The sequence below is a fragment of the Phocoena sinus genome, chromosome 11, assembly GCF_008692025.1.
Source record: "Phocoena sinus isolate mPhoSin1 chromosome 11, mPhoSin1.pri, whole genome shotgun sequence".
Classification (NCBI taxonomy): domain Eukaryota; kingdom Metazoa; phylum Chordata; class Mammalia; order Artiodactyla; family Phocoenidae; genus Phocoena; species Phocoena sinus.
In genome coordinates, this window is record NC_045773.1 from 80,578,066 (window position 1) to 80,604,152 (window position 26,087).

Below are 26,087 nucleotides of genomic sequence, written 5' to 3' on the forward strand. Positions count from 1 at the left end.
TTTCATCTCTTTCCTACTCTCTTGTTTTGTTTTGGCTCGTCTAAGGAAACAATAACTTTCTCCAAAATAAACTTTATTACTAACATGAAACAAAATTTCCAGGGAAACTGAGAACTCTGGGTGTGAAGGAGGTAAGGAAACAAAGAGGGCCTGGCAGGCTCCCGGGGTTTGGGATGTGGAGGAGAGCCCAGGAAAGACTCTCAGAGGATGGTGGCGGCAGCAGGCAGCACTTCCTGACTCATGAAAATGTCCAGGTCCAGACTGGGATCTTCCAAATCCAGTTTCAGAAACTTGTCTACTAACATCTGGCAACTGAGGGGAGAGAGAACAGTGAGATTTATGGAAGCATGGATAATAGAATCCCTGAGCAGAGGGAAGAGGATGCAGCACAGGAAACCCGAGACCTTGAGAATTTAGAAATTGCAGGAAGAAATTTTGAATCTTTAAAGGGCAAGAGACTGTCTGAGTCCCTGAAAGGGGTAGAAGAGCTGCAGAACATGCTAGAGAGAACAAGGACCCTGGGCCTGCACTCACTTTTCCATTTGTTTCTCCTTTAGCAGCTCCTTGACAGGCTTGATGGGCTCTCCACTGCAGATCAAGTCTGAGACCTAGGACCAAGGAGGAAGGGGCAGGGGTGGGAGTGGGTGTTGGGTAAGAGAAGAGAGTAAGGGTCAGAAATCCCATGGGCCCAGAAATCCAGGTCCCTCAGAGAAGCAGGGACAGTGGAAGGGAGCCCTGATGGAGGCGGTTGCTGTTTGGACCTCACCTCCTTGCCACGAGCAATGAGTTTCTCAGGAAGCCCAGCCTGGGCAGCTGTGTGGGAGGCATGGCTGGCATTGGCAACACCTTCACAAACCTGATAGAAGAAGACAAGGTCATTCCCATCTTCACAGGTCTCCATGGTCTTAAAAGAGAATAAAAGGGGAATGTTATCAGTCATTCTGCTTCCTGCCCCAGTCCCTTGGTCAGTTGCTGTGGAGAGTGAGAAACAGGAAGGGACATGGTCCCTGTGCTCAAGGAGCCCCTGTTCTGACGGAGAAGCCAGTTCCCAGCTCTGGGAAATGCTCGGCCTAGGGGCCCCTAGGGAGCTGGATTGGTTCCTCACCAAATACTGCACGAGGGGCCCCTGTGGCAGCAGCTGTAGCTGAATGAGGCTCAGAAAGTTGGTAGCCACGAAGATGTGGGGGCACGTGGGCCCAAGCGCCAGCCAGTGTCGGATCACGGCCGCTAGAAGCGCGAGACCATCCACCTGTGCAGAGGGCAGGGGTGAGGCTGTGGAACCACAGGTGCCCCGTGCACCCCTCTCCTCCTGCCAGGCCTCTCCCGCCTCACACTGTTTCTTTTCCACCCACACACCCCTATTCTTTTCCAGAGGCGCAGCCGCACCCTCTTGTTCCTTAGCCCTCCTTCATTCTCCCCTCCTTAGATCCTCAACAGCTTCTCCCCTTACCGTGTTGGTTCCCTTTCCGAATTCATCAATAAGGACCAGTGACCGCTCGGTGGCATTGTTCACTGCTTTCGCCACCTGCTGGGTACCAGGTGGACAAGGGACAGTTTCAGAAACATTCGAGGCCTGTAATGCACTGACCACAGTCTGCCTGGCAGTAAAGCTGCTTGTGTGTGTATGTGTCCACCCAACAGGACTGCAAGTTCTTTAACGGCGAAGACACATGTTTTGTTCATCCTTTCTTTGCCAACAGTGCCTCACACGAAGCCGGGGATAGATAAAGGTTCGCGGTATTGCTTCTCCTGGTCTCTGAACTGGGTGCTCCCTGCCCCTAGTTTAGAGAGCAGGCAGAAGGAACGTTTTTCCTGACATTTTTCACGGGTAGGGTTCCTTCCCCATTATCCCCCTCCCCCAACCCATCCTCCTTTTGACCTGGTTGAGGTCGATCATGAAGGTAGAGAGGCCAAGGGAGATGGATTCACAGCTATGGATTCGGGTGAAGATGGCATCTACTGCCCCGATTTCGGCTTCCTCTGCTGGCACAAAGCTGCCCACCAGGGCCATGAATGTGATCAAGCCTACCTGAATAGGGGAGGAGACAGGGCCCGGTGCCTCGTGTGGCTGAGGTGAAGGTGAGGCTAAACTGAGGGAAGAACAATAGATCAAGAGAGATGGACACAGTTTAACAGATCACAGCCCCTTCTGTTCGCTTTAGAATCAGTAAAGGGCAGGGAGTGAGCAAAGGCACACTTTAACTCAGAGGTGGGGGAGGAGAATCCAGGCCATGGAACGATCATTACAGCATGGCTCTCCCTCAGGTAGAGAATGAGAACTTGGGAGGAAGAGGAGCGGCGGGTGTGGGCTACGGTCTTTTCATGACAGCTGGGGTCAGAACATGGGGAGAAGAGCTGTAGGGACCTGGGTTGACTGGCAGGTGGGGGATGGAGACAATGGAGAACATTCCAGAGGCCCCGTTTGTAGGATTCCTCTACCTGTTTGAGGTATACGCTCTTCCCTGAGGAGTTGGGTCCAGTGATGACTTTGACCCTCCCCTTGTACCCCCCGCACTCTGCGGAGTTGGGCACGAAGGTTCGGGCACAGAGCTCTATCAGAGGATGCCTGCAGTGGGTGGAGAGGTACCTTGCACGTGGCCTGTGGATGCAGAAGATGGGGCCTTTGGGCCCCTCTTGTCTATGCCTCCACCCTTTTCTGTTCTCACCTGCCATTCTGGATTCGTACCCCAAGGAGCTGTGGGGAGTAACGGGGCCTTGAGTAGCCATAGTCCCGGGCGGCACTGGCAAGAGCCAAGAGGACGTCCAGGCGGGAGGCGAGGTCCAACACCCGGGTTAAGACAGCTGCCCGTGCCAGCACCTGACACTGCAGCTGGTACATCAGCAGGGTTTCCTGGTCTGGGGGCAGGTAAGGGAGGGAGCTGGGGGTCAGCTCCAGGGGAAAGTGAAGGAGAGACAAAGAGGCCAGCAGAGGGACCCAGAGACAGGCTTGCAGATACCATCTGAAATACCCAGAGACATTCAGAAAAGACAGAGTAAGAGAGAGAAAGAGAGAGAGAGAAAGAGAGAGCAATAGCAGGAAGGAAAGGAGCCTATCAGAATCACCTCCATGCTGCCCACTCCGCTCCAGCCACTCGCTTCTCCTCACCCCGGATGTCGCAGTGCAGGTCCCCCAGCAATGCATCCAGCTCCTTGGTTCGAGCACTACGATAGTGAAGCTTCTCCTCTGAGAGGAACTGGATACAAGGGTTCAAACCTATGGGCTTTGCTTCTCTCGATCCTCATCCTATCTAACCCCCGCTCCAGCCCTGACCTTGATTTCTTTCTTCTTTGTCTCAGAGCTGGTAAAGATCAGAGTAAAACAACAGAAGAGGGATCCCACATTGGGCAGTGCTGATGGGGTAAGGCCCTCCTCTCAGCTGCTCATTCACTTTCCTTATCAACCCCTACAGAGGTCAAGGGTCTCACCATGAAGTCCAGACCCTCAACCTCAAAGTCACTGGTCTCCACCATGGAAGGCAGGCGGGGAATACAAAGAAGGAAGCCAATCTGCGGAGAGTAGAAAAGAGATAAAGCAGAGAGTGATGTACTGGGCACTTTTTTTCCTTAGAGGAAGCCAGAGTCCCCTATATCCCCCAATGCTTCCCTCAGGGGGCTTAAGCCACCAAAAAGTATTCATGTTCTTCAGATTTCAACAGGGTCTTCTTATCTACTAATGTGTCCTTCATAAGCCTAATGTCCCCCTAAAAAACCCCTGGGGAGCACACCCACCCTCCTGCCCTCACCAGAGGGATGTAGATGACACTGCATGAAGGAATACGGGGGTCCAGATTTTCCAGCTCCTTCCGAGCCACCTCAGTGAGGAAACTGGGAAGTCCTGTCAGCCTTCGTTTTTCTAGGAGGGTGAAAGACACGTGGATATCAAAAGTAAGGTTCCTGCTCTGGTTGCGATGATTATCCCCAGTTGTAGTGGCCGCCTACTGAGAATGGTACCCCATCACTGGGCAGGCTCATGTTTCAGGGCTCACAGGCCCATCGTACACCTAACACTCACTCTCATCAATTTCAGGATCTATGTTGGGGAGGACTGTGAAGCGATTTTCAGCAAGACTGCCCTCAAAGTCCACCTGAGGAGACAAGAAGTCCAGGTTCTTTACATCCAGCACCATCTCGTCCTGTTCCTCACCTCTACTTGGGCCCCTTCAGTCCCTGCTTTAACCCTAACCCTCCAAGCCCCCAAGCAGATCCCTGATATTTTGCCATCTCCTCTCACCATCCCATCCCTTGGTCATCCAGCTGACCTCAGTGTCTCCCATGCATCCCCATCTTCCACACCACATTCCCCAGAGCCCAGTCGTTCTCTGTCACCCAAACCCATCCCTCCCCTAGTTTCCCAGGAGCTCTGCCTCTTTCCTTCCACTCACCACTTTCCCAATGAGGCTGGCAATGTGGTGTAGGTCATCAGAGAACTCTTGGGCAATGTCCCGAAAGAGCTGAATGGACTGGGGCAGGGAGCGGCAAGCATCCCTCAGGCCCAGGGCACTGTACACTGTCTGTAGGAGAAATGGACAGAGGAGGGTGGCCCATACCCAGGCCGGGCTTAGGCGAGGGGACAGGGGTGGACTGAGAAGAACAAAGACCAACAGGGAAAAACACAATAACAGAGACAGAGAGAAGATCTCAAATGCAAAAAAGAAACAGTGAGAGAGAAAATGGTATCTGCAGAACTCTTCACCAGGCACCACACTAAACACTGAGGCTCCAAAGACAACAAAGACAACTGGGTCCCTTGTCCTAGATGGGCTCGTGGTCTAGTAAGGAAGACAAATACACCCAGAAGATTTAAAAATAAAGTGGTAGTTGCTTTGAAAGAGATTTGTACAATATCCCAAGAGAGAAGTTTGTACAGAGGAAGGAGAAAGAGAAATAGGGATATGAAAGGCAGAGAAGAAGTAAATGAGCAGAAGGGGCAATGACAGCATTTGGGTAAGAGACAGCAGGAAGAGGGGATGGGTGAGAGTCACTGAGAATTAATTCTCCAGCGTGAAAGTCAGTGACCTGAGGTGGCTGCTCTAAACAGGGATTAGACTGAGTGGATAAACCCAATCCAAAGGACATTGACTGAGCCTCACTCTGTGACAGAGAATATAAAAAGTGTATAAACCAAAGAGTTTATAATCTAGCCATGATGGAAACAAGCAACAAAAACAATGACTACCCACAAAAAAGACTGACCAAGTTGTGAAACTGACTAAAATTACTAAGGAAGTTCAGAGAATAAGACTAATATGGGCTAAAATAGTTGGGATATCTTTGCAGAGAAAAAGAAATAAGCTTGGTCTTGAATAAGGCAATTCCAAAGGGAGGAGGGTATTCTGGGTGGGGGCAAGAGCATGGGCAAATGAATAGAGGTAGGAATAAGAACTAACACTTATTGAATGTTTACTACCCGCCAGGCAATATTCTAAACTTTTTACATGTGTTAATTTCATTCAATTCTCAAAATAATCCTAGGAGATGGGGACTAGCATGACTCCATTTTACAGGTGAGCAACCTGAAGCACAAAGAGGTAACACAATTTGCTCAAGGTCTCAGAGAGAGTAAATAGATGAGCTGGGAATTGAGCCCAGGTGTCTGGCTTTTAACCACCATGCTATCCTGAGCAGGAACATGGTAGGTCTCCCAGGCAGAGTGCTTGAACGCGGAGCCTGGCCTGGCTGAAGCCAAGGATAAATGTTAAGTAGTGGGAGGGAATATACAAATAGTCACACACATCTGCTCACATAACTACTTTACGTAACTACTTTACGTGTTAGGTAAATATACTGTAGAGGGCTTCCCTGGTGGCGCAGTGGTTAAGAATCCGCCTGCCAATGCAGGGGACACGGGTTTGAGCCCTGGTCGGGGAAGATCCCACATGCCACGGAGCAACTAAGCACGTGCGCCACAGCTACTGAGCCTGCGCGCTAGAGCCCATGAGCCACAACTACTGAGCCTGCATGCCACAACTACTGAAGCCTGCGCGCCCAGAGCCCGTGCTCTGCAACAAGAGAAGCCACCGCAATGAGAAGCCCGTGCACCGCAACGAAGAGTAGCTCCCGTTCGCCGCAACTAGAGAAAGCCCGTGCGCAGCAACAAAGACCCAATGCAGCCAAAAATAAATTTAAATTAAAAAAATTTTTTTTAGGCTCTCTCGCCTTCTGAGATGGTCCACACTCTGTCTGTGGAGTGTGTTTCTCTCTAAATAAATCCACTTTTTAACTATACCTTTGTTTCTCACTGAATTCTTTCTGCAATGAGACATCAAGAACCTCAAATTCACTGGGAATAGAACTATAGCAGCTGCTGCAGCAAAAAAGCTGGAAACTGAAACCATGCACAGAGAAACTTCAGAGAGTCACTGGAAACTTCGAACAGCAGTGGAGGAGGAGTAGCTGGAAAGCAGATGTTACAGCTGGAATTCACATTGCTATCTTGAGCTAGGTGGTAGAAGCCACATGCTGAGGATGGCAGAACAGGAAGACAGAAGGAGACTGGGTCACTGAGGACTTTATGAAACCACCCAACAATCACGGACTGCTTATTTTTATCCTTTTCTATAAAAGATAAACTTATTTAAGCCAAAAAAAGTTTTTTTTAAAGGTTATCTATAGGTGGAGAGAGGGGAAAGGGATAGAAGCTACAATTAATTGACTATACCTTGTTTGGGAGATTTGACTTTGGAACTGTGTAAATATTCTACATAATTATAAGATTAAATTTTAAGAAGCAATTATTAAAAATCAAAAAAAGAATGAAACAAATGAACATAATGTATACCCAGATAGTGACATAACCACTTGAAGTAGTGACTAAAACACAGCAATTTGACTGTATATCCCTAGGGAGAACAGAAAGAACTATCCCTCCTTCCCCCCAAAAAATGTTAAATAGTGTTCAATAATCATATAGTTTTGGTAGTAATGGTGATATTGCTATTCTAAGATTGTTGTGGATGTAATGTAGGAAAAAGCAAATAAGTGATACTTTGATTTTCTCATTCCTAGTGTTATTGAGACACAGAATCTCCAGTATGGAAGAAGGAAATATTGAAGAGGATAAAAATGGAATATACAAGGTAAGAACCCTGTGGTGCTGAATTTAAATAGCTGATGTCACAGATGTAGAAAACAAACTAATGGTTACCAAGGGGGAAACGGTGGGGGAGGGATAAATTGGGAGATTGGGATTGACATATACACACTACTATATATAAAATAGATAACTAATATAGAACCTACTGTATAGCACAGGGAACTCTACTCAATACTCTGTAATGACCTAAATGGGAAAAGAATCTAAAAAAGAGTGGATATATATTTATGTATAACTGATTCACTTTGCTATACAGCAGAAACTAACACAATATTGTAAATCGACCATACTCAAAAAAAATTAATTAAAAAAAAGAATATAGATATAGTGATCTCTGGATATCTAAAAAACTAAAATAAAATAAATAGGTGATGTCAGTACTAATTTATCATGCATTTTATTTTTTTTCAAGTTCCTAGGTCTGTCCACAGAAAAGGCCTACCAGCAATAATCCAAACATGCTGAGTACCCTCTAGCACTCACTGTGGTATACAGAAATACCATTTCTCACTAAAAGGAACCAGGGCTCCTCAGAGAAATGTCTGGTTCCAGGTCAGAACTGGTACGTGTAAGTGGTATATCTGGTACATCTTGTCAAACCAGAGAGTGGGGAAGCTATCCAAGTCTACTAGTGTCATGTTAAAGGACTCAGAAGCCAACATGAAGAGGCTCCCATTGGCTAAAGATGGAATATCTCGAACATGTGTAAAGATTAAAAATGCAGTGGCCTGAAGCATGAAGAAATCTGTAAGTTTGTAATGATACTAAAACAACAACAGCAACCAAAAAAACTCATTGGTTGCCTTGGTGGATTATGGAACTAATTTCGTATTTGCTGATAGGTGGACAGATAAAATCAGGGGGAAAAAATCAAGCAATGTTCTGTGATATCACTAGGTAACCAAAGAGTAGATGAGAGGAAGTCTTCCTTCCAGAAACATTCTAATAAATGAAGAAAGAATGACAGAATTAGAATAACACTACTTTGCAATCTCTAAAGAACTAATGGACTTAGATATTAAACATCAAATACTGCTATCATCATAAAAGGAGAGTCAGACATACTGACATTATGTTCCTCCATTTATGAAACACTATTGAAAAAAATTAAACTTGAACCTGAGCAAGCTTCTAGATTCAACTATTAATTTACAGAAATTCTAGAAGAGAGAGAAACATGTCAAAAACAGGGAATGTGGGCTTCTCTGGTGGCGCAGTAGTTGAGAGTCCGCCTGCCAATGCAGGGGACACGGGTTCGTGCCCGGTCCGGGAAGATCCCACATGCCGCGGAGCGGCTGGGCCCGTGAGCCATGGCCGCTGAGCCTGCGTCCATGAGCCTGTGCTCCGCAACGGGAGAGGCCACAACAGCGAGGCACCCGCGTACCGCAAAAAAAAACAAAAAACAAAACAGGGAATGTAATCAGTGAAATTCAGGCTAAGGAAAACTCTGTAGGACAAATAATCCAGCTTCTGCAACAAATATGTTGCAAGGGGGAAAAGATATACATATGGAGAGGCGGGAAGAGAGGAGGGGAGAGAGAGAGAGAGAGAGAGAGAGAGAGAGAGAGAGAGAGAGAGAGAGAGAGAGAGAGAGAGAGAGAGAGAGAATGGTGAAATGGAGAAGGAACCCATACAGGAGATTCAAAAAGACATCATCCCATCGCTATATGAACATATTTTGATCCTAACTGTAATTTTTAAAAATCATTACATTTAAGAGATGAATAGAAATTTAAACATGAGATAATTAATATTAAAGAATTACATTAATTTTTAGATAAGATAATGGCATTGTTATTCTTTTTTAAAAATAATTTTCTTTTAGAAAGCATATTGAAATATTTATGGGTGAAATGATATGATGGCTGGGAATTGCTTCAAAGTAATACAGGAAAAGGAACGTGAGAGAAGATATACATGAAACAACATTTGTATAAGTCAAAGTGTTAAAGCTACATGGTGGGTACATGGGAGTTCTTTGTATTATTCTCTCTAAATTTTTTTTGACAATTTCCACAGTGCAAAGTTTTTTTAAAGGTGTCAGGATAAAGTTGGACTGGGTGACGAGAGTAAAGAGGATTTGGAACACATGCTGGGGGTCTTAACCTGGACTTCTAGATTCAAGAAGGGAGGTCTTACCTTGTAGAGAACCTGCCAGTCACTGACCTTGGTGTGAGACAACTTCATGCGTTTAAGAATCAGCTAGAGTCAAACAAGGAGACAGCAGCTGTTTTCCTTCTCCCACCCTAATGCCCCTCAAGATGCCCAGCATCCCTCACCTCCTTCCCCACCTCCCTGCCCCCAACCCCGAGCTCACAGGCACGTTCTTGATGTGACCCAGCAATCGATGCAGCATCTGAGCCATGTCCAGATTCTGGGGTAACAGGAAAAACTGAATGACATCCAGACGGGAATTTAGTTCCTCCAGGTCCTGGGTTGGACGTGTGAACCATAGCCTGGAAGTGAGGGTTGGAGTGAGGAGACCAGAAATTACCTCTGTTCTCATCACTGTCTTGATCTCAATTTGTGAAAAATGTGCATTTGGAGGTCCCTGGGGATTGCGGCAATATGTATCTGCACTGGTAAGTACAGTGTCCTATCTATGCACGTGTGTTTACTTGCATCTACTGAAAATCTCTGGATGTGAGCACAACTGTGTGTATCTCGGTTTTGATGGATATGACCATGTGTCATTCCATGTGGATACGTGATGGAGTTTGTCAATATTTTAGAGGGAGAGCAGTGTGTTGAGGCATTTGAATGCCAACACTCTAGCTCTCTCTGCAGCTGAGTAGGAGTGAGTCAGAAAGAGTTTGTACATCCGTATTTAGCTGTGAAATAGCACAGACATTCATGTCTTTTCATGTTCTTCCTGTGAAAGTATATAACTGTTCCATGTAGAATAAGTCCTCAATTCGTGATAATGTTCATCCCTGCAGAGAAGAAAGTATTGGGTAGAGATACTTAAAGGGCTTCAATAACATTGTCTTATTTTTAAATTGGCTAGTGGAAACAGAGGTTTATATTATTATTATTATTATTATTATTACCTTTTCTGTGTCTGAGGTTATTTCCTAATAAATTAAATTATTATACAGAAATAAATGTCTCATCTGTGTCTGTCTAATTCTGGGTATCCCTATCTCCCTATAGCTATGAAGAGTGTGAGATTCTACAAGGACCCGGGAGCCCATGGATTCTTCCCCACATTAGAGTAAGCCATTAGGCATATCATTTTGTATAAGAGCCAACCTGTGGAGACACTGGGGCCTAAGGATGTGTATCTCACACTGTAGTCTACGGCCAGTTACCCTGGGTTAGAACACCCCAGCTTAGAATGAAGTGGAAGACTCATGTGGATTCGACGGTGGGTTTTAGGCACCTCTGCTCCTTGGCCACAAAGGAGCAGAGGTGTCTGAGGCAGTGTGGGCTAGTCTGTGAATACCCTCCCCACCTGGAGAGCACGAGCCTCATCAGACTTTCTTATAAAACACCTGGGTAGCTCTGACTCATGTACTTCGAGTGCCTGGAGGTCTTAGTCGAGCCAGACTCAAGTCAGCTGAGGGGATGAGGCCCTTAGAAGGTAAGCAAATTGTCCAAAGTCATGCAGCTAGTAAGAAGTACAACTGGATCTCAAACTCAGGTCTCCAGACTGCTAGGACAGTGCTCTTTAGAGCATACTGTGACATTTAGTCACCTTCCAGGTGCCCTGTCTGGCTTCAGGCCAGCTGGGCCCTTGGCTGACCATCAGATTGTGATTCTATGCCCTGCAGGATCCTATCTAAGGAATCTGCACCCCTCCCTCACCTTTAACTCAGTTCTCTTCTCCTTTGAGAATTCCTTCCCTTTCATCCCTGGTTGAGACTAGAGATCTGCGCCTGAAGCACTAGAGAACTTCGAGGTAATTAAATCACCCCACCAATTACCTGGAGATGGCCTCAGAGATAATGCTAAATTAACCTCCAAAAGACATACATTGCAGGGCAGGTGGCATGGGGAAAAGATTGTACACCTGCAGGCTAGCAGAGGTTTCCTGAGATTTTAGAGACGATGTAACCAGTGTGCTTGCATTCTACTGCATACAAGGCCATGTGCTGCGCTAACAGGAATGGGCCACTGCATAGAGTTCACTCACAGCTATGAGGGCAAGTAGATTCACCAACTAATTCCAACCTTCTGTGATAGTGCAACTAGAAAATATAAACAAGCACTATGTGACGACACAGCAAAGTGCATGTCAGTGTCCTCAGAGGTGCCTGTGAAAGCTTCACCAGAAAGGTGATAGCTGGGTTAAAAGAGGATGTAAGATTTTGACAGGTGGAGAGCAGGGGAAAGACCTTCCAGAGGGAACAGCATTAACATGGCTTGAGGGGGAATTCCCTGGCAGTCCAGTGACTAGTACTCCACACCTTCACTGCTGAGGGCCTGAGTTTAATCCCTCGGTGGGGAACTAAGATCCCATAAGCCACACGGCCGAAAAAACAAAACAAAACAAAACAAAACATGGGTATGAGGAGGTAAGCCTGGAAATTAAAATTGAGGGGCCCTGAATGCCATACTGCTAAAGATGCGACCCTTAATTATGCAGGTAATGCAGAAACCTCCTGAGGTTTATGTTTTGTTTCTACGTAAGCTTAAAAAAAGGGGGGTGGGGGAGTGACATGCTCAGACCTCTATTTTGGAATGAAGAACAGATTGGAAAAAGAAGCGTTTAGAGGCAGAGAGACCAATTTGAAGGTGAATGCAATGCTCCAGGTTAGAAATGAAGATAGCCAGAATTAGAGCAGAGGAAAGAGGGAAAAGGGGATGGCTGAGAGAGACATTTCTGGATAGAATCAATAGGTCTCAGTGAATAATTGAATATGGGAAGTGAGGGAGAAGCATCAATCCAAGGTTCAGAGCTTGAGAAGCTATATTGCCAGCAATGCCATTAACCAGAAAAGGGAATGCAGGAAGAGGAACAGGGCCAGTGGGTGTCAGTGTGGATGCTCTGAGTTTGAGCTGCCTGTGGAAACTGCAGGTGGCGATGATATGCAAAGAGCATTCCACATATGGAGCTCGGAACTAGAGATACAAATTTGAGAGTCATCAGAGAACAGCTCAAATTTGAAGTGTGTTTTTTAATAATTAAAGATATTACCGGGGCTTCCCTGGTGGCGCAGTGGTTGGGAGTCCACCTGCCATGCAGGGGACACGGGTTCGTGCCCCGGTCCGGGAGGATCCCACGTGCCGCGGAGCGGCTGGGCCCATGGGCCGTGGCCACTGGGCCTGCGCATCTGGAGCCTGTGCTCCGTGGTGGGAGAGGCCGCGGCAGTGAGGGGCCCGCGTACCGCAGAAAAAAAAAAAAAAAAGATATTACCATGTGTACATTGCTGTCTTGTGATTCTGCTTCTGCTGCGCGTATGTGTGAAAGTCCGTGTATCATCAGTGGGTACATGTGCACCTGTGCTGACAACATAAAATGAGAATAACACTAGCTACCACGTGGGGTCGTTGTAAGGATTAAATGCATTTAGCCAGCATTCAGGAAAGGGCAGTTGTTTTCATTACTACTAAGGGTGGTGTGTTTGAGTCTACAGATTGCCTGCATTAACCTGTAGCACGTGTGTGACTCTTACTCACCTGAGCAGTTTCTCTCCCCACTTACAGCGGCATCTGTTGAGGATTCCTGTTGGGAGTTGGGGTAGGGAGTGAGCCTGTTATAAGCAGGGTCAGGGAAGGAATGTATGGATGTGTCTAAGCTGAGGCATCAGGGTCAGAGGTTTGGGTGTTCAGCTGGCTGGCCTGGGGAGCGTTCCCCAGATACAGGACACAAAGGCAGCCAAAGCCAGCGTATGGCCTCAAGTCTGCGCCAGGATTACCTTACATGGGCTTGGGGGAGGAATGGGCACTCACAGGAACACTCAGCCAGAAAAATATGCAGAGCAGGCATAATTAGACTCACAAAAAGCCCAACACATACACGTAAACATTAGACACAACTCACTGAGATGCACGGTGAAACCACGTGGTTACTTGGGGTGATGTCCCCAATACACCCTAAAGCCTGAAACAACTATAAGAGATAAAGACTCTATGCAAAGCAAACATGGGAGTTATGCAGTTACATAACTCTCCTCTATACACAGGGCCTCCCAAAGTCCCTAGACAGGTACACCACTAGTAGAAATATTCATACAAACCCAAGGAATAAACATGGAATTGGTAGAGTAAGAAATGATATGCAAAAGACACTGGACAACTATACTGGACAAGGTTTCAGGAAGATGCCCAAACTGAGGGAGGGTACAAAGAGGATAATAAAGCTGGATTGGGACTTCCTTGGTAGCGCAGTGGTTAAGAATCCACCTGCCAATGCAGGGGACACGGGTTCGAGCTCTGATCTGGAAAGATCCCACATGCCGCAGAGCAACTAAGTCCGTGCACCACAACTACTGAGCCTGCGCTATAGAACCCGCGAGCCACAACTACTGAGCCCACGCGCGGCAAATACTGAAGCCCCCGCGCCTAGAGCCCGTGCTCCGCAACAGGAGAAGCCACCGCAATGAGAAGCCCGCGCACTGCAGTGAAGAGCAGCCCCCGTTTGCTGCAACTAGAGAAAGCCTGAGTGCAGCAACGAAGACCCAAGGCAGCCAAAAATTTAAAAAATTAAGAAAAAAAAAAAGAAGAAGCTGGATTGGAGCAGAAGAGACAGCTGGCAATGGGGTGAAGTGGAAAGAGAGGGACTGGGATACATCTTTGGAGGCAGCTGTTTTTCTGGCAGGCCTGCATAGTGTGGGATGAGGGAGGGGGCAAACCTACCAAAGAGGCTGAGCCCCTCCTTGAGTCCACTGGCCACTTTGTACACTGAGGGGTGAGGCTCACTCTTAAATATCTGCAGAACACTATCAGGGAGAAATTAGGGTAATTTGTATTTTAAAAGGCAATTGAGAAAATGGAATGGGGATTGGGAACACCTCCTGAGATGAAGTCTTGATGTAAGGTTTGTCCCTCACTGCTCTCTGCCTCAGTTTCTCCCTTTAGAAAAGGAGGGTGACACCTTTGTGCTTTTCTTCTTCTCTCCCCTCACCCCCCTTCTCTTTCCTTCAGGGAGAGAGCTCTTAATAGCCCCAGGATTAAAGAAATTGGAGCCCCGTTAAGGATTATTAGAGCATTAAGCTTAATCCTTCTCCCTCCCCAAAGATGACAGCCTGCTTCCATCTCCTTACCTGTAAGTGTCTTGATCTATGCTCACCAGATGGGTCCTGAGGACAGAAAACAAGCAGAAAGGAAGGTGGCTGGGGTATGTGAGGTGTGAGTTCATTCTTAAGTTATACCCGCTTAGCTCTCCTTCAAGAGTACTGTCTCAGTTTTCTCCCCAGAGCTCCACACCCTCTCAGAAGTTCCTGTGTGTCCTAGAGCACTTTACCAGATGGGTCACTGCCAACGCCCCCCATCCCGTCTTACTTTCCAGGCCTCCCAATCCCACCTTACTTTGGTTGAGGTTAGGGTAAATGACCTACAACGCAAATTTCTTAAAGCCTAGGATGGGGATGCTGACGTTATAGTCTTCCAGTTCAACCCCGATTCTTCTTCGACCCATGAACTTCAGCAGCCCTCCAAGTGCTCGAACCTAGGAGGGGATCAGTAATGGAGGTGGGGTAAATCCCAACGTCTTGGAGGCTGGATGACGCCAGGGAAAACTATTATTTTCCAGGGCTGGGCTAGTATCTCCCAGGACTCAAACGTAGTCTCCAGGTGCTTGTGCCTTTCTCTAACCTGCTGCAACCCAGCCCTTACCTTGCGGGACCCATCTCACCGTGAGGAGGCAGTCAAAGGGGATGATGGAGGAGAGGAAGAGGATTTTCTCAGTGGCGGTCATGGAGTCTGGGATGAAGGAGTAGTTTCCAGAAAGGAGGCGCTGTTTGCTTATCTCCAGGCCTATTTTGAGGGAAGAAGGGAGGAAAAGATCTTATAGCCCGATTCTTCACCTTATTTTAAGAATGAGAAAACAGAAGCAAGAGAGATGATGTGGCTTGCCAAATTCACACAGGCAGCTAATGGAAAGCTGAGACAAGAGCCAAATTTTCAGAATCTTTATTCTACATACACTTTAAAAAGGGTTGGCTGGGAACATAAACTGAGAAAGATAAATGGCTCAGGAGAGTAAGATATCTGTCTGGAATTGGGGACTTGGGGTCAAAATAAATCATATTAACAGAGGAACTAATAACATGAATGCCCTAACATCTAATTTAGGATAGAACATTCCCTGTCCTTTTTGCAAAACCCGGGAAGGTTATGGAAGTGTCTTCTAGATGAACGAGGTCACTGAGGCAGTGCCTTTTTTTTTTTTAAGGGGTAAATGGCTTTGGCTTAAAGGGGAAAATGCCAACAATCAAAGCTGACCAAAAAGTGTTACTACTCCCTCTTCTCACAGAAGGCACTCATCCCTAGACAAGCCTAAGCTGCAGGTTATTAAAGGCTAGGGATTAGGAGAGATCGTGGGGAGACTGGTCATGGGGCTTGAAGAACACAAAGGTTTAGAATGAGATAGGGCTGAGGGGAGACCTCTGATGATGAAGGTGGAGTTAGGAAAAAGGGTCAGAAAACCGGGATGGGGGACTGGGCAAAGCAAAAGGGAGGAGATACCAAAATCCACACTTGGCAAAAGTATGATTTCAGGTCTCTTAGGCTCTCTGTGCTCTTGGGAGGCTGTGAGGGAGGCAAAGAAAGGGCCATCAGTCTGTACATCTCAGTCCTTCTGCCGCTGTCCCACCTTCCCTCTCACCCAATTCTGGTCTCCTGGCTGTAGCTACCCCCAAGACCCTTTAGTCTCCTGGAACATTCCATAATTTAGTCCTTCCCCATTTTCCCTCTCTCCCTTACCCAGTCCTTACCAAGTTTCCCCAGAAACCGAGTCATATTCTCATCCTGTTTGGCGCTCGTGACAACAGACTGGGGATCGATTTCATCCAGAACTTGGAATGAGAATGGAGACCAAATGAGTTCAAGGATCTTTATCTTTTGACTAAGAGGGAACCCGTAGCCCTCCCCTTGCTATCTCCCTTCACCCCTCAGAAACTTATTTCCTCCCTCTAAGAGTAGGGAGTGCCCCCCACATTGGAAGCATAAGTCGGAGTCAGACATGAGATTAGAAAAGGAAGGAGTAGTAAGACTGACGGGGTGGTGGGAGGGAAGAGGGGTGCCCAGGAGATTATCACTAGACTGTAGACCCTTAAAGGACAGACATGACTGATTTGCCCAGGACTGCATCTCCAGCTCCTGGTACATCTGTGAATAATGAGATGAATTCCTAAAAACAACAAAGGGGGCCTCTAGGAGTCAACTAATAAAAATAGGTTGAGTCAGGTAAGGATCTACGAGTGAAATACGCTTCTAATCCCAGAGTAGAGGAATTCCTAGCTCTGTCCTCACCTCTCTGGAGCAGCTTGAGGCTCTCGTGGTCTGGGGCATCTGGCATAAAGTAGATGGTGGAGTCACTAGTGTCATAGTAGGCAATGCCCAGGTATCCTGAGTTCCACAGCACACACAGATGAATCTGTCCGGCAAGGAAGAAAGGAAACTAATATTTGAACCAATCACTCGTTAAGTGCAGGGTTGAGGCATGCCTTATTTAATTTTAATTATTTTATCAACTCTCTGAGACAGGCATCATCACCCCCATTCAGTTAATGCGAAACCGACATTCAGCGGAGGGAAGTGACTGGCCCAGCTCTTGTTCCCAGCCCCTTTATAGGCTAACAATCAGGCGTTCCAATCACCCCCCTGCTCTCCAGATTCGAGCTCTGGCTCCTCAGACATCGCCTCTCCACCCCGCCCCCAGACCTCCGCGGGCTCCTCCTCTTCCTCCTCCTCGGCCTCCCGGGGGTCCGGCACTGGGGCCGGGCTGGGGAAGCTGGCCGAGGCCTCCCTGGGTCTCGGTCCCTGCGGCGTCCTGCCTGGGGTCGCTCCTACGGAGGCCATGGCCTTGGAGGCTCTGTGGGTGAAGAAAATGAAGGCGGTTCAGGAGCGAGATCTCACCCGCGAGGAGGCGGGGGTAGCGGGGCGCACAGAAATGCAACTCCACTGAGAACTAATGGGAGAGGCCTGAGGGGCAGGGCTGCTAGGGCCTTCGAGAGCTGTGGTCACAGGTGCAGGGCATCTGGAGGGGCGACTTCTCGGGCATTTAACTAAAGTACAGACTGTGGAAAACACCACCCGCCCCACCCTTATTCCTGTCACGCGGAGGTTGTATTTGGAGACTGTCTGAGGGTCCTGTGGGACAAGTTTTGCACGCCTCCTCTCTCCGCCCCTGCCAACTAAGCCCCCAAGATCACAGCCTCACGCTCTTGACTTCCCCACCCAGTTGCGGACAGTTCGCGGCGTTTTCCCGCCTTTTCAGTCACCTGGGTCGCGACGCGCGCGAGACCGCGTCATTAAACGCCGCGGGCCTGCGGGAGGGTGCGCCGACGCGAGGGCGGGGTGCGCGCGCACACGCCCCGCCTTCTTAGCCGCTATTGGTCGAAGAGACCCGGATCCTGCCTAGAGATCCAACAGAGCGAGAGGGAGGAGGGGACCGCAGAGAAGGCTGGACGGTGACTGGCCTATTCGCATATGGGGGCGGTGCCAGAACGTTCAAACTTCCCGCCCTCTGCTGTTGCCTAGCAACCGGGCCTCTGGCCCTTGATTGACACGGGGTGGAGCCTGTGAGAAGGTCCTTAGCAGAGCTGGAGTCAGAGCCCCCGGAACGGGTCTAGGGGCGTTGGGTAATCTGGAGAGGAGGCCGACCTTAAAGGAACAGAGACACGTTTTTGGGGGGGTTTTTGTTTTTGTTTTTGTTTTTTCTGGAGAGTGGAGACAAGCAGCATTAATTCAACCTATGCCAACAATTCTAACTTAATATTTATAATGAGCTTAGAACAGTGCCTGGCAAACATAGTAAGAACTACGTGAGCGTTTTAAATAAATAAGCGGAAATAAGAAGCGAGACTCCTATCTCAGCCCACCTTTGCCTGTTTCCTGGGTGCAGAGTATGATCACTCCCATAGGGACACCACAGGGCCTAATTAATAATTTCAGCGCCCCAAGAGAAGTTGGAAGCATTCGACACACACACACACACACACACACACACACACACACACACACACACACCCCTAAGGACAGAAGGGTGTCATTCATTCATTCTGGGCCAGGTGGTGGACTCAAAACAGGGAACATAATTAAATCCCTACTCCATGAGCCTAATTTTTGAGTGTGTGTGTCTGAGGGGAGGAGAAGCAAGGAGATAGTGAAGGAGAAAGAAATAAACAATCATATACTTTTAAAAACACCTCTTAAAATACATCTTCACCCCCAGCTTTGTTCTGGGTACTCTGAGATGCGGAGATCCCACCCAAGAGCTTAAGAAAGATGGTAACCTGGCTCTGCTAACCAATGATTGGAAAATCCCTTCTAGTGAGAAAGGTGGGGGAGTGAGTTAAGGGCTAGGTTAATGGTTACCCCTGGCAAATTGTTTAGCAATGGGGCTATGGAAACCTGGAGGAGGCCAGGTGACAGCTCTAAGGAGTGTTGGGGAGGGACACACGTTCCAATCTGGGGTGGGAAGAGATTAGGGACTGGTTTACCAACCTGAGGAAGGGAAGGGAGTGGAAAGAAAGGCTGGGGAAGAAAAGGGGAGATACTGAGATAGGAGAAAAGCAGGGGCAAGGAGATTGAGATGGGAGGGAAACTTCTCTGATGCAGGATTTGGGGGTATAGCCCCTGGCTTCAAACCCATGCGGCACTGATGGATGGTACCAGGAGAGGGCAGCATTACCTGTTGTTACCTGAGAAGTTAAGGAAAAATACTTTGTGGGTAGCCATGCCAGCTAGCCAAAGTCAATATTGATCAAGGCAGCTCTAGCTATAAAAGCTGTAGGGAAAGAGAGGCAGGGGAGAAGCTGTCAAACCTGTCTGAGCTCAGGGCTGGCCCCATTTACCCGAGGCTTCTCCCAGAAGGGAGATTTTTGTGGGGCAGATTCTCTGGTGGACATGGACCAGCTGGAGCAGAAAAGGACCTTGAGAAGTAGCGCTGCTTTGACCTCCCTTCCTCAGATGGAAGGGGTCATGTGTGCAGATTTTGAGGGTCACCCTGGAGGCGATTCCCCACCAACAAACACATACTCGTTGAATCATTCTACGTCCTTATCGGATGTTACAATTCAAGGGAGCAAACGCCAAATATATCCCCTCTCTGAGGAGGACAGAGAAAGGCCTTCCTCCATGGAGGAGAAAACCCACAGAAGAGGAAGCATGAGAGGAAACCGCTAACTGCTGGTTCCAGCACCTCTCTTCACTCCACCCCCTCCTCCCCCAACTCCCTCCCTTTCTTTAAGTTTCAAGCCCTGTTTTGCTTCTATGTCCTTGCATTCCACCATGATTTTCTGAAACTGTAGGTGTCCTGTTAGACAGAGGGTGGTGAGGAAGAAAGGGATGGCTGGATAGGAGAGAGATTCAAATGTGGAGGCTGGCATATGTCCAGTCTGGAGGACATATTTTTGGGCTATTTTTCAGCAGATCATAATGGGTTTGATAGAACCTCCAAAATCAAGGTTATTGGGGAGGGAGGGAGAGAGCTCTTCTTCCTATGTCCTCCCTACTTCTTTCTTTCTTTCTGTATTTATTTATTTATTTTTGGCTGCATTGGGTCTTCATTTGTGCGCGCGGGCTTCTCATTGCGGTGGCTTCTCTTGTTGCGGAGTCCTTAGTCCTTCTGAGGACTCCACTCACACTATTCTGTCTGATCTTCACTTTTTTCCCCCATGATAGGACCAACTACCACCAGCCCCTAGCATCGGTGCAGTTCTACTCTGGGGCCATAATAACCCCATGCTTCCACCCTAACTCCAAGGCAACCCGTCAGTGATAAAAGGGCAAGGGGCACAGGAAAGGGCCCCAGACCGGGGTCGGGGGCGGGCAGAAGTAGAAGCATTAAATCTGACCAGGCTACGGAGCGGGAGAGTACCTCTGCCAGTGATGAAGTCCCTTGGCTCAGCTTCCGGTTTCCCCAGCACAAGGCCTGGTTATCTCCTTTCCCCACCCCTGCCCTACCTCTCACCGCTCTCTTCCTCCAACCCAGCCTTCCACTTGCAAGTCCCTCTCCTGGGCCACAGTCCTAGCAACCCAGAATTTGGACTGGAGTTCCGAGGGAACTTGGAGAAAGTAATAAAGGACCACCTTTCCCTTCTATAATTCCCTTTCTGGGCCCTCAGGGACGTGCTCAAGCAGTCGGTGTCAGATTTCTTGTGTGAGGGTTGAGTGGGAGTGTAATCTGATTAATGAAGCAGGGAAACTGAGGCAGAAAAAAGTCCCTTGTTCAAGGAGACTGGCAGGGACACAAGAAGTTTCCCAGGATTCCCTCTCCTCAACAGCCCCTTCCCCATCATCTGGGAGACCTGAGGCTCACCCCTCCGGGCCCACTCCCTAGGTCATCGAGTTCCGCCCCCGCGCCTGTCCCCTCCGCAGGTTCAGGGCGGGGCGGTCCGTGAGTCAGCTCCCAGATCCAGCCCGGGAGGGGGTAGAGCTAGATCCGCTGGGTGTGGAGGACGCTGGACTGGTCGAGAGGCCGCGTCTGGAGTGTGCGGGTCTGATCGGGCTCTTGCGGCGCTGCAGGGCGAGTAGTCCCAGGTCTGGGGGAGAGAATCTTTTCTGTGCGACCGCCTTCTCCCTGGCCCCGCCCCCTCCCAGTTCCCCCAGAGAAGGCCGCTTCCTGGTCCCCGTCGCAACCATGGCCGAAGAACAACCGCAGGTCGAATTGTTCGTGAAGGTAAGAACACCTTCTCCCTCCTAGGCCCCCCTCCGAAGGCAACTGGAAGGCAACTTGCACTTTTCCCCAGCTCTAGCCTTAACTCCCTAATCCCTTTCCTCTTTGATCCCCACCCCCAAGCCCACGTGCAGTCTTTAGGGCGTGTGTGGCAGGGGCCTGGGGTGGTGGCGGCCGGGGTTTGGGAGGGGAAGACAATTGATGTGTGCGCGGGTAATGAGAATTCTAGGCTCAACCCTGAAAAGTTTGTAGAACTGCAAGTTTCCAGCAGCCTGAAGGACAGGAAAGTAGAGAAAAGGGAGGGTTCCCAGGAGCTGAGATTGACGGGAGTGGGTGTGGGGGGACAGCTGATAGGAGGACCGAGAGAGAAGGGGGCAGCAGGAGACCTACAGGCTTTGGGTGGGACAGAGGGAAACATCCGGATGAGGGCCCTACAGGAAGATCAGAGGGTGAGGAGCATAGTGGGGGAGACTTGGATGGGGGGGTGTCGGGGCGGGGGAGGCTTCAAGGAAGAGGGTGTGGTCCAGAGGCCTGGGAGTGGGACCAGGTGAACTGGGAAGAATTGGTGGGGTGGAAAGAGACGGGAGAGGGGGAGTAGAGTTCCAGAAGCTGGCTCAGAGAGGTGATGGGGTCGAGAATGAGTGTCCTGAGGACTTGGAGAATCGAGAGAAAGGGTGGTGGCGAGGAGATGAGAGTTGAGTTGTGGCTACCGCGAGGGTAGATGGGGAGAGAGCAGAAGGAGGAGAGCTGAGTTAGGGCGTTTAAGGTTTGGGGGTTACAAAAACAGAAGAAAAAGAGTCGCCCCAGCTCTGTGCTCTCTGCGGGTGTGGATGAGGAGAGGTGGTCCCAAGGCATTTGCATATCGAAACCGCAGGCTGCCGTTTCCTCCCCGCTCCCTTCCCCACTAGCACTGCATTCTTTCCCCTCTTTGGATCTCTTCTTTGTGCCCCTCCCTCCCTTTAGCGACCTCCCCCTCCGTCGGTAACTCCCGGTTCACACATTCTCCCCACCCTTCGCTTTCCTGCCTCCTTTCTCTCCACTTCCCCGCTTTTGTTCATCTAGCCTTTGTGTGTTCCAGCCCGTTTCTCCCTCTCCTTTATGCTGGGGCTTCTCCGGTAGCCATTCCCTCTCCCTCAGCCATGGCTGTGTCGACCCCCTTAGGTGTGGTCCCCACCTCACTCTCACACTTGCCTCAGGGGCTATTTTTATTTTTACTCCTGGGTGAGTCTGCGCTATAGAGATTCCAGCCCTGGGTCCTGTGTGAGGAAGATTATCCGGAGCCAGGGGACTTGTCCTGGGAAACCCCAGCTGTGCCCAGGGAAGAGGGAGGTGGCCTTCGCTGCCCAGGCCTCAGCCTCACAGGTCCCTGCCCCCACTGCTTGCCAGGAAGGAAGCTGCTGAGACCGGAGACGCAGTGAGATGAATCCCTCAGCTAACGGGGAGGTGTCCTTTGGGGGATGAGGTCACTACTTGCAGATTAGAGGGCAGCCCCCCTCTGCAAGGCCCTCCACATCTCTAGGGCGAGGCTCTGAGCCCCTTGACTCCCCACCCAGCTGCTTGGGTAGAGGTATAGGGAACCAGAACTCCTGCTGCCAAACCCTGCCCCACCTCTCCTGTTCTCAGGCTCTACTCCATTCAGGAATCCAGGCCTCTAGCCCACGACTCTAGCCTCACCAAAGTCCCTCTCTAGGCGTTATTTCATGGGTGGATGTGAGAATTAAATGAGTTTCTGTATGTAAAGTGCTTAGGATGGTACAGAGAAAACTAACTACACCACCATTAGTGTTCCCTCTCTACGGTCCAAATCCTCCAGATTCTCCAAAGCTCATTCCCTCTGCCTACCTCCATCCGTCCTCAACTCTGGGGAACCAGAAGCCTACCTTTGCAGAAGATATTCTCACTGACCCACCTTAGGTTTGACCCAGACCCCAGGGTAGAGAGCCCAGTTCTGGAGGGGTGCTTTTAGCGGTGAGACTGAGTATGTGTCATGACTAGGCAGAAACCACCTAGATCTGGGAGTAGGAGATGCAGAGAATGGCCTGGGGATGAGTGGGGTGCACCAGGCCTAACCTTGGGCTGGGGGTTGCTTTCCAGGCTGGCAGTGATGGGGCCAAGATCGGGAACTGCCCCTTCTCCCAGAGACTGTTCATGGTGCTCTGGCTCAAGGGAGTCACCTTCAATGTCACCACCGTTGACACCAAAAGGTAGGTGCACTTCTGTTCCTCTAACCTCCCTTGTGCACACACACATGCACACTTACACACTCACCCACCTGAGTCCTTCCATCCTGAACTGTTTTCCCCTCTATCCGGAGTCTCTTTGCCACGTGTCTCCATCTCTCCTTTCTGGGTCTCCCTAACTCCCTTTTCCTGTCTTAATGCCTGGTCTCTCCTCCAGGCGGACTGAGACGGTGCAGAAGCTATGCCCAGGAGGGCAGCTCCCATTCCTGCTGTATGGCACTGAAGTGCACACAGACACCAACAAGATTGAGGAATTTCTGGAGGCGGTGCTGTGCCCTCCCAGGTATAGAGGAACTTGGAAAGGGGAGTAGGGGAGCTGGGAGACTCTGGGAGAGAGAGGTTGAAGAAATGAAAAACAGAGATGGTGGTGGGGCTGCGGCAGGGGCGCTGAGGTTCCTCCTCAGAAGATATCTTATCCTGTTTGTCCCATTGGCTTCCAGGTACCCCAAGCTGGCAGCTCTGAACCCTGAATCCAACACAGCTGGGCTGGACATATTTGCCAAATTCTCTGCCTACATCAAGAATTCAAACCCAGCTCTCAATGATAGTGAGTCTTGTGGGTTGGAGGCCTGGGTCCTAGGAGGAATAGAAAAGATCCAGTGATTAGGGGCACCTGGACATTCAGATACCCTGAATGTTGGCAAATCTTACTTCAATTAAAAAAAAAAAAAAAAAAAAGAGAGAGTCAGTGAGAGAGAGACTCTAGATCCAGATGACCTGAGTACAAATTCTAGTAGCTGTGTGACTTTGGGGAATTCATTGAACTTCTCTGTAAATCCATTTCCAGATCTATAAAATGAGGATAACAGTACCTACTTCATGGGTTGATGTGAGAATTAAATGAGTTTTTGTGTGTAAATTGCTTAGAACAGCACAGAGAAAATGAACTACATTAGTGTTAGCTATTATTATTTTGGACTGGCCTCACCATTAGTGTTCACCCCCTCATGGGCCTTCTTGGACTATGTTAGTCTTCTGATGTTCTTACCAACTCCCTTCTCTTGCACAGACCTGGAGAAGGGACTCCTGAAAGCCCTGAAAGTTTTAGACAATTACTTGACATCCCCTCTCCCAGATGAAGTAGATGAGACCAGCGCTGAGGATGAGGGCATCTCTCAGAGGAAGTTTCTGGATGGCAATGAGCTCACTCTGGCTGACTGCAACCTGTTGCCAAAGCTCCACATAGTACAGGTGAGTGGTCACTGTGGGAGGAGAGGGTGGTCGCTGGGATGGCTCTTTAAGGGTCTCCCACGCAGGCGTCCCATGACAATCACTCCAAAGGTGCTTTCTTTCTTAGGGTGGTTTTCAATAGCAGACACCACCCCATTCCTTCTCTGCTGTCTTTGCTGGCAAGACCACTACTTGAGAGAATTACATTCCACGATGCAAGGTGTGGGTGCAAACAGACTGGCCTAGGGTAACAGTGTTACTTTCAAGAATGCTCTTCCTGTCTCTGTCATTGCCAAATCCCCAGATCAGAGAGCAGGCTTTTCCTAAAATCAAAGTTTTAAGTCTATAGCTTCAGTCTCCACTTCCTCTTGTGGAAGATGAAAACTGCTGGTTCCCATGTTTTTGTCATAGTTCAAAGCTACGGTTTAGTTTCTGAAATGTGGGCCCAGTGTCAGTCTGCTGCAGAACCGTGTACTGAAAATCTCTGTACTAGGCACGGAAAGACAAGATATGTGGTGACTGGTCCTTGCCCTCAAAGGATCTGAAATCTAGCTGAGAAGATAAAACATTCACATGATTAATAATACATGATTAAAAGCCAAATGAAAAGTAGAAAAAAGTTGCTGTGGAAATTCAAGAGGAGAGTTTTATGGTTTGTGAATTATATTTCAAAATCAAGAGGGGAAAACTAGCACCATGGACTGGGGTGGCCTGAAAAGGGGCTGGTTATAAATGGCCAGGATTTCAGTAAGCGGAGAGGATGGGTGAAGGCCTTACAAGACAGTGAGGAGTTAAGAAAGATGATTGAAGATGATTTATATGGGAGATAAGAATCATCGGAAGAGAAACCAGATAGTGGACCTACTTGAATGCCTGGATTTTATCATGAAGCCTTGGGATGAGGGAAGGACCGAGAGCATGGCAGCCAATGTCACTTCCCTGAAGCTAAACCTACTGGTTCTCCTCTCCCCACCCCTAGGTGGTATGTAAGAAGTACCGTGGATTCTCCATTCCGGATGTGTTTCGGGGAGTGCATAGGTACCTGCGCAATGCCTATGCTCGGGAAGAGTTTGCCTCCACCTGTCCAGATGATGAGGAGATCGAGCTGGCCTATGAGCAAGTGGCCAAGGCCCTCAAATAAGCCCCTCCTGGAGCTCCCTCGCCCCCCTCCATTTTCTCCACAAAGGCCCTGGGTGGTTTCCACATGGTTACCCAATGGACACACTCCAAAATGGCCAGTGGGCATAGAATCCTGGAGCACCTGTTTAGGGCTTGCTGGGGGGATGAGGAGAAAGGATGGGGGATCTGGGTGAGATTTTTACTGTGGGGTAGGTAGGACAATGTATTTCAGTAATAAAGTACAGAATGAAAATCTAGTGCTTTGGGACTTCCCTGGTGGTACAGTGGTTAAGAATCCACCTGGCAATGCAGGGAACATGGGTTCGAGCCTTGGTCCGGGAAAATCCCACATGCTGCGGAGCAGCTAAGCCTGTGCGCCACAACTACTGAGCCTGTGCTCCAGAGCCTGTGAGCCCGGGTGCAAAAACTACTGAAGCCCGCGCGCCTAGAGCCGGTGCTCCCGCAACAAGAGAAGCCACCACAATAAGAAGAAGCCCGCGCACCGCAACGAAGAATAGCAGCCCCCGCTCCGCAACTAGACAAAGCCCGCGCATAGCAATGAAGACCCAACGCAGCCAAACATAAATAAATAATTTTAAAGGAAAAAAGAAAATCTAGTGTTTTTACACAAAGGGGACTTGAAGTGTGAGCAACACGGAATGAAGAGTGGATCAATGAC

The 26,087-nt window shown here is 49.0% G+C and overlaps 2 protein-coding genes across 22 annotated transcripts; one reads left to right on the forward strand and one right to left on the reverse strand.

The window, feature by feature from the left end:
• Nucleotides 1-56: 56 nt before the first annotated feature.
• Nucleotides 57-17,525, reverse strand: MSH5 (mutS homolog 5). Of its 19 annotated transcripts, none has more exons than XM_032647704.1 (25): nucleotides 17,482-17,525; nucleotides 16,922-17,072; nucleotides 16,511-16,634; nucleotides 15,973-16,053; nucleotides 15,725-15,787; nucleotides 14,892-15,013; nucleotides 14,596-14,705; nucleotides 14,302-14,337; nucleotides 13,895-13,977; nucleotides 12,716-12,761; nucleotides 9,411-9,549; nucleotides 9,233-9,295; nucleotides 4,383-4,511; nucleotides 4,013-4,085; nucleotides 3,744-3,853; nucleotides 3,427-3,507; nucleotides 3,107-3,194; nucleotides 2,667-2,856; nucleotides 2,440-2,566; nucleotides 1,880-2,029; nucleotides 1,451-1,525; nucleotides 1,106-1,249; nucleotides 767-904; nucleotides 535-608; nucleotides 57-312 (listed from the first exon to the last, which is right to left on the reverse strand). In XM_032647704.1, exons 2-25 carry the CDS (start codon nucleotides 17,057-17,059, stop codon nucleotides 201-203), a joined length of 2,496 nt encoding a protein of 831 aa, XP_032503595.1. In that variant the 5' UTR covers nucleotides 17,060-17,072; nucleotides 17,482-17,525; the 3' UTR covers nucleotides 57-200. The 19 variants fall into 19 exon arrangements, 17 of the variants coding, with proteins under 17 accessions (XP_032503595.1, XP_032503594.1, XP_032503592.1 ...); XM_032647703.1 differs by having other exon boundaries at nucleotides 1,451-1,528; XM_032647701.1 differs by having other exon boundaries at nucleotides 3,064-3,194; nucleotides 3,730-3,853.
• Nucleotides 17,526-20,623: 3,098 nt separating this feature from the next.
• Nucleotides 20,624-25,665, forward strand: CLIC1 (chloride intracellular channel 1). Of its 3 annotated transcripts, XM_032647725.1 has the most exons (7): nucleotides 20,636-20,743; nucleotides 20,813-20,882; nucleotides 22,974-23,083; nucleotides 23,277-23,402; nucleotides 23,560-23,666; nucleotides 24,129-24,310; nucleotides 25,269-25,665. In XM_032647725.1, the coding sequence occupies exons 2-7, from the start codon at nucleotides 20,844-20,846 to the stop codon at nucleotides 25,428-25,430; spliced, it is 726 nt and encodes a 241-aa protein (XP_032503616.1). In that variant the 5' UTR covers nucleotides 20,636-20,743; nucleotides 20,813-20,843; the 3' UTR covers nucleotides 25,431-25,665. The 3 variants fall into 3 exon arrangements, with proteins under 3 accessions (XP_032503615.1, XP_032503616.1, XP_032503617.1); XM_032647726.1 differs by lacking the exons at nucleotides 20,636-20,743; nucleotides 20,813-20,882 and adding an exon at nucleotides 21,239-21,328; XM_032647724.1 differs by having other exon boundaries at nucleotides 20,624-20,882; nucleotides 24,129-25,665.
• Nucleotides 25,666-26,087: the final 422 nt, after the last annotated feature.

What these genes read in the sequence shown, in the direction of transcription:
- CLIC1 (XM_032647724.1), top strand. Translation starts at nt 20,844, where the DNA reads ATGGCCGAAGAACAACCGCAGGTCGAATTGTTCGTGAAG. An exon ending in ACCACCGTTGACACCAAAAG is followed by an intron (nt 23,084 to 23,276) that starts GTAGGTGCACTT and finishes TCTCTCCTCCAG; the next exon opens with GCGGACTGAGACGGTGCAGA. An exon ending in AAACCCAGCTCTCAATGATA is followed by an intron (nt 23,667 to 24,128) that starts GTGAGTCTTGTG and finishes TCTCTTGCACAG; the next exon opens with ACCTGGAGAAGGGACTCCTG.
- MSH5 (XM_032647697.1), bottom strand. Translation starts at nt 17,059, where the DNA reads ATGGCCTCCGTAGGAGCGACCCCAGGCAGGACGCCGCAGGGACCGAGA. An exon ending in CCTCAAGCTGCTCCAGAGAG is followed by an intron (nt 16,054 to 16,510) that starts GTGAGGACAGAG and finishes TCTCATTCCAAG; the next exon opens with TTCTGGATGAAATCGATCCC. An exon ending in TGGGGAGAGAAACTGCTCAG is followed by an intron (nt 9,550 to 12,715) that starts GTGAGTAAGAGT and finishes CCTCACTTCCAG; the next exon opens with GCTATGGTTCACACGTCCAA.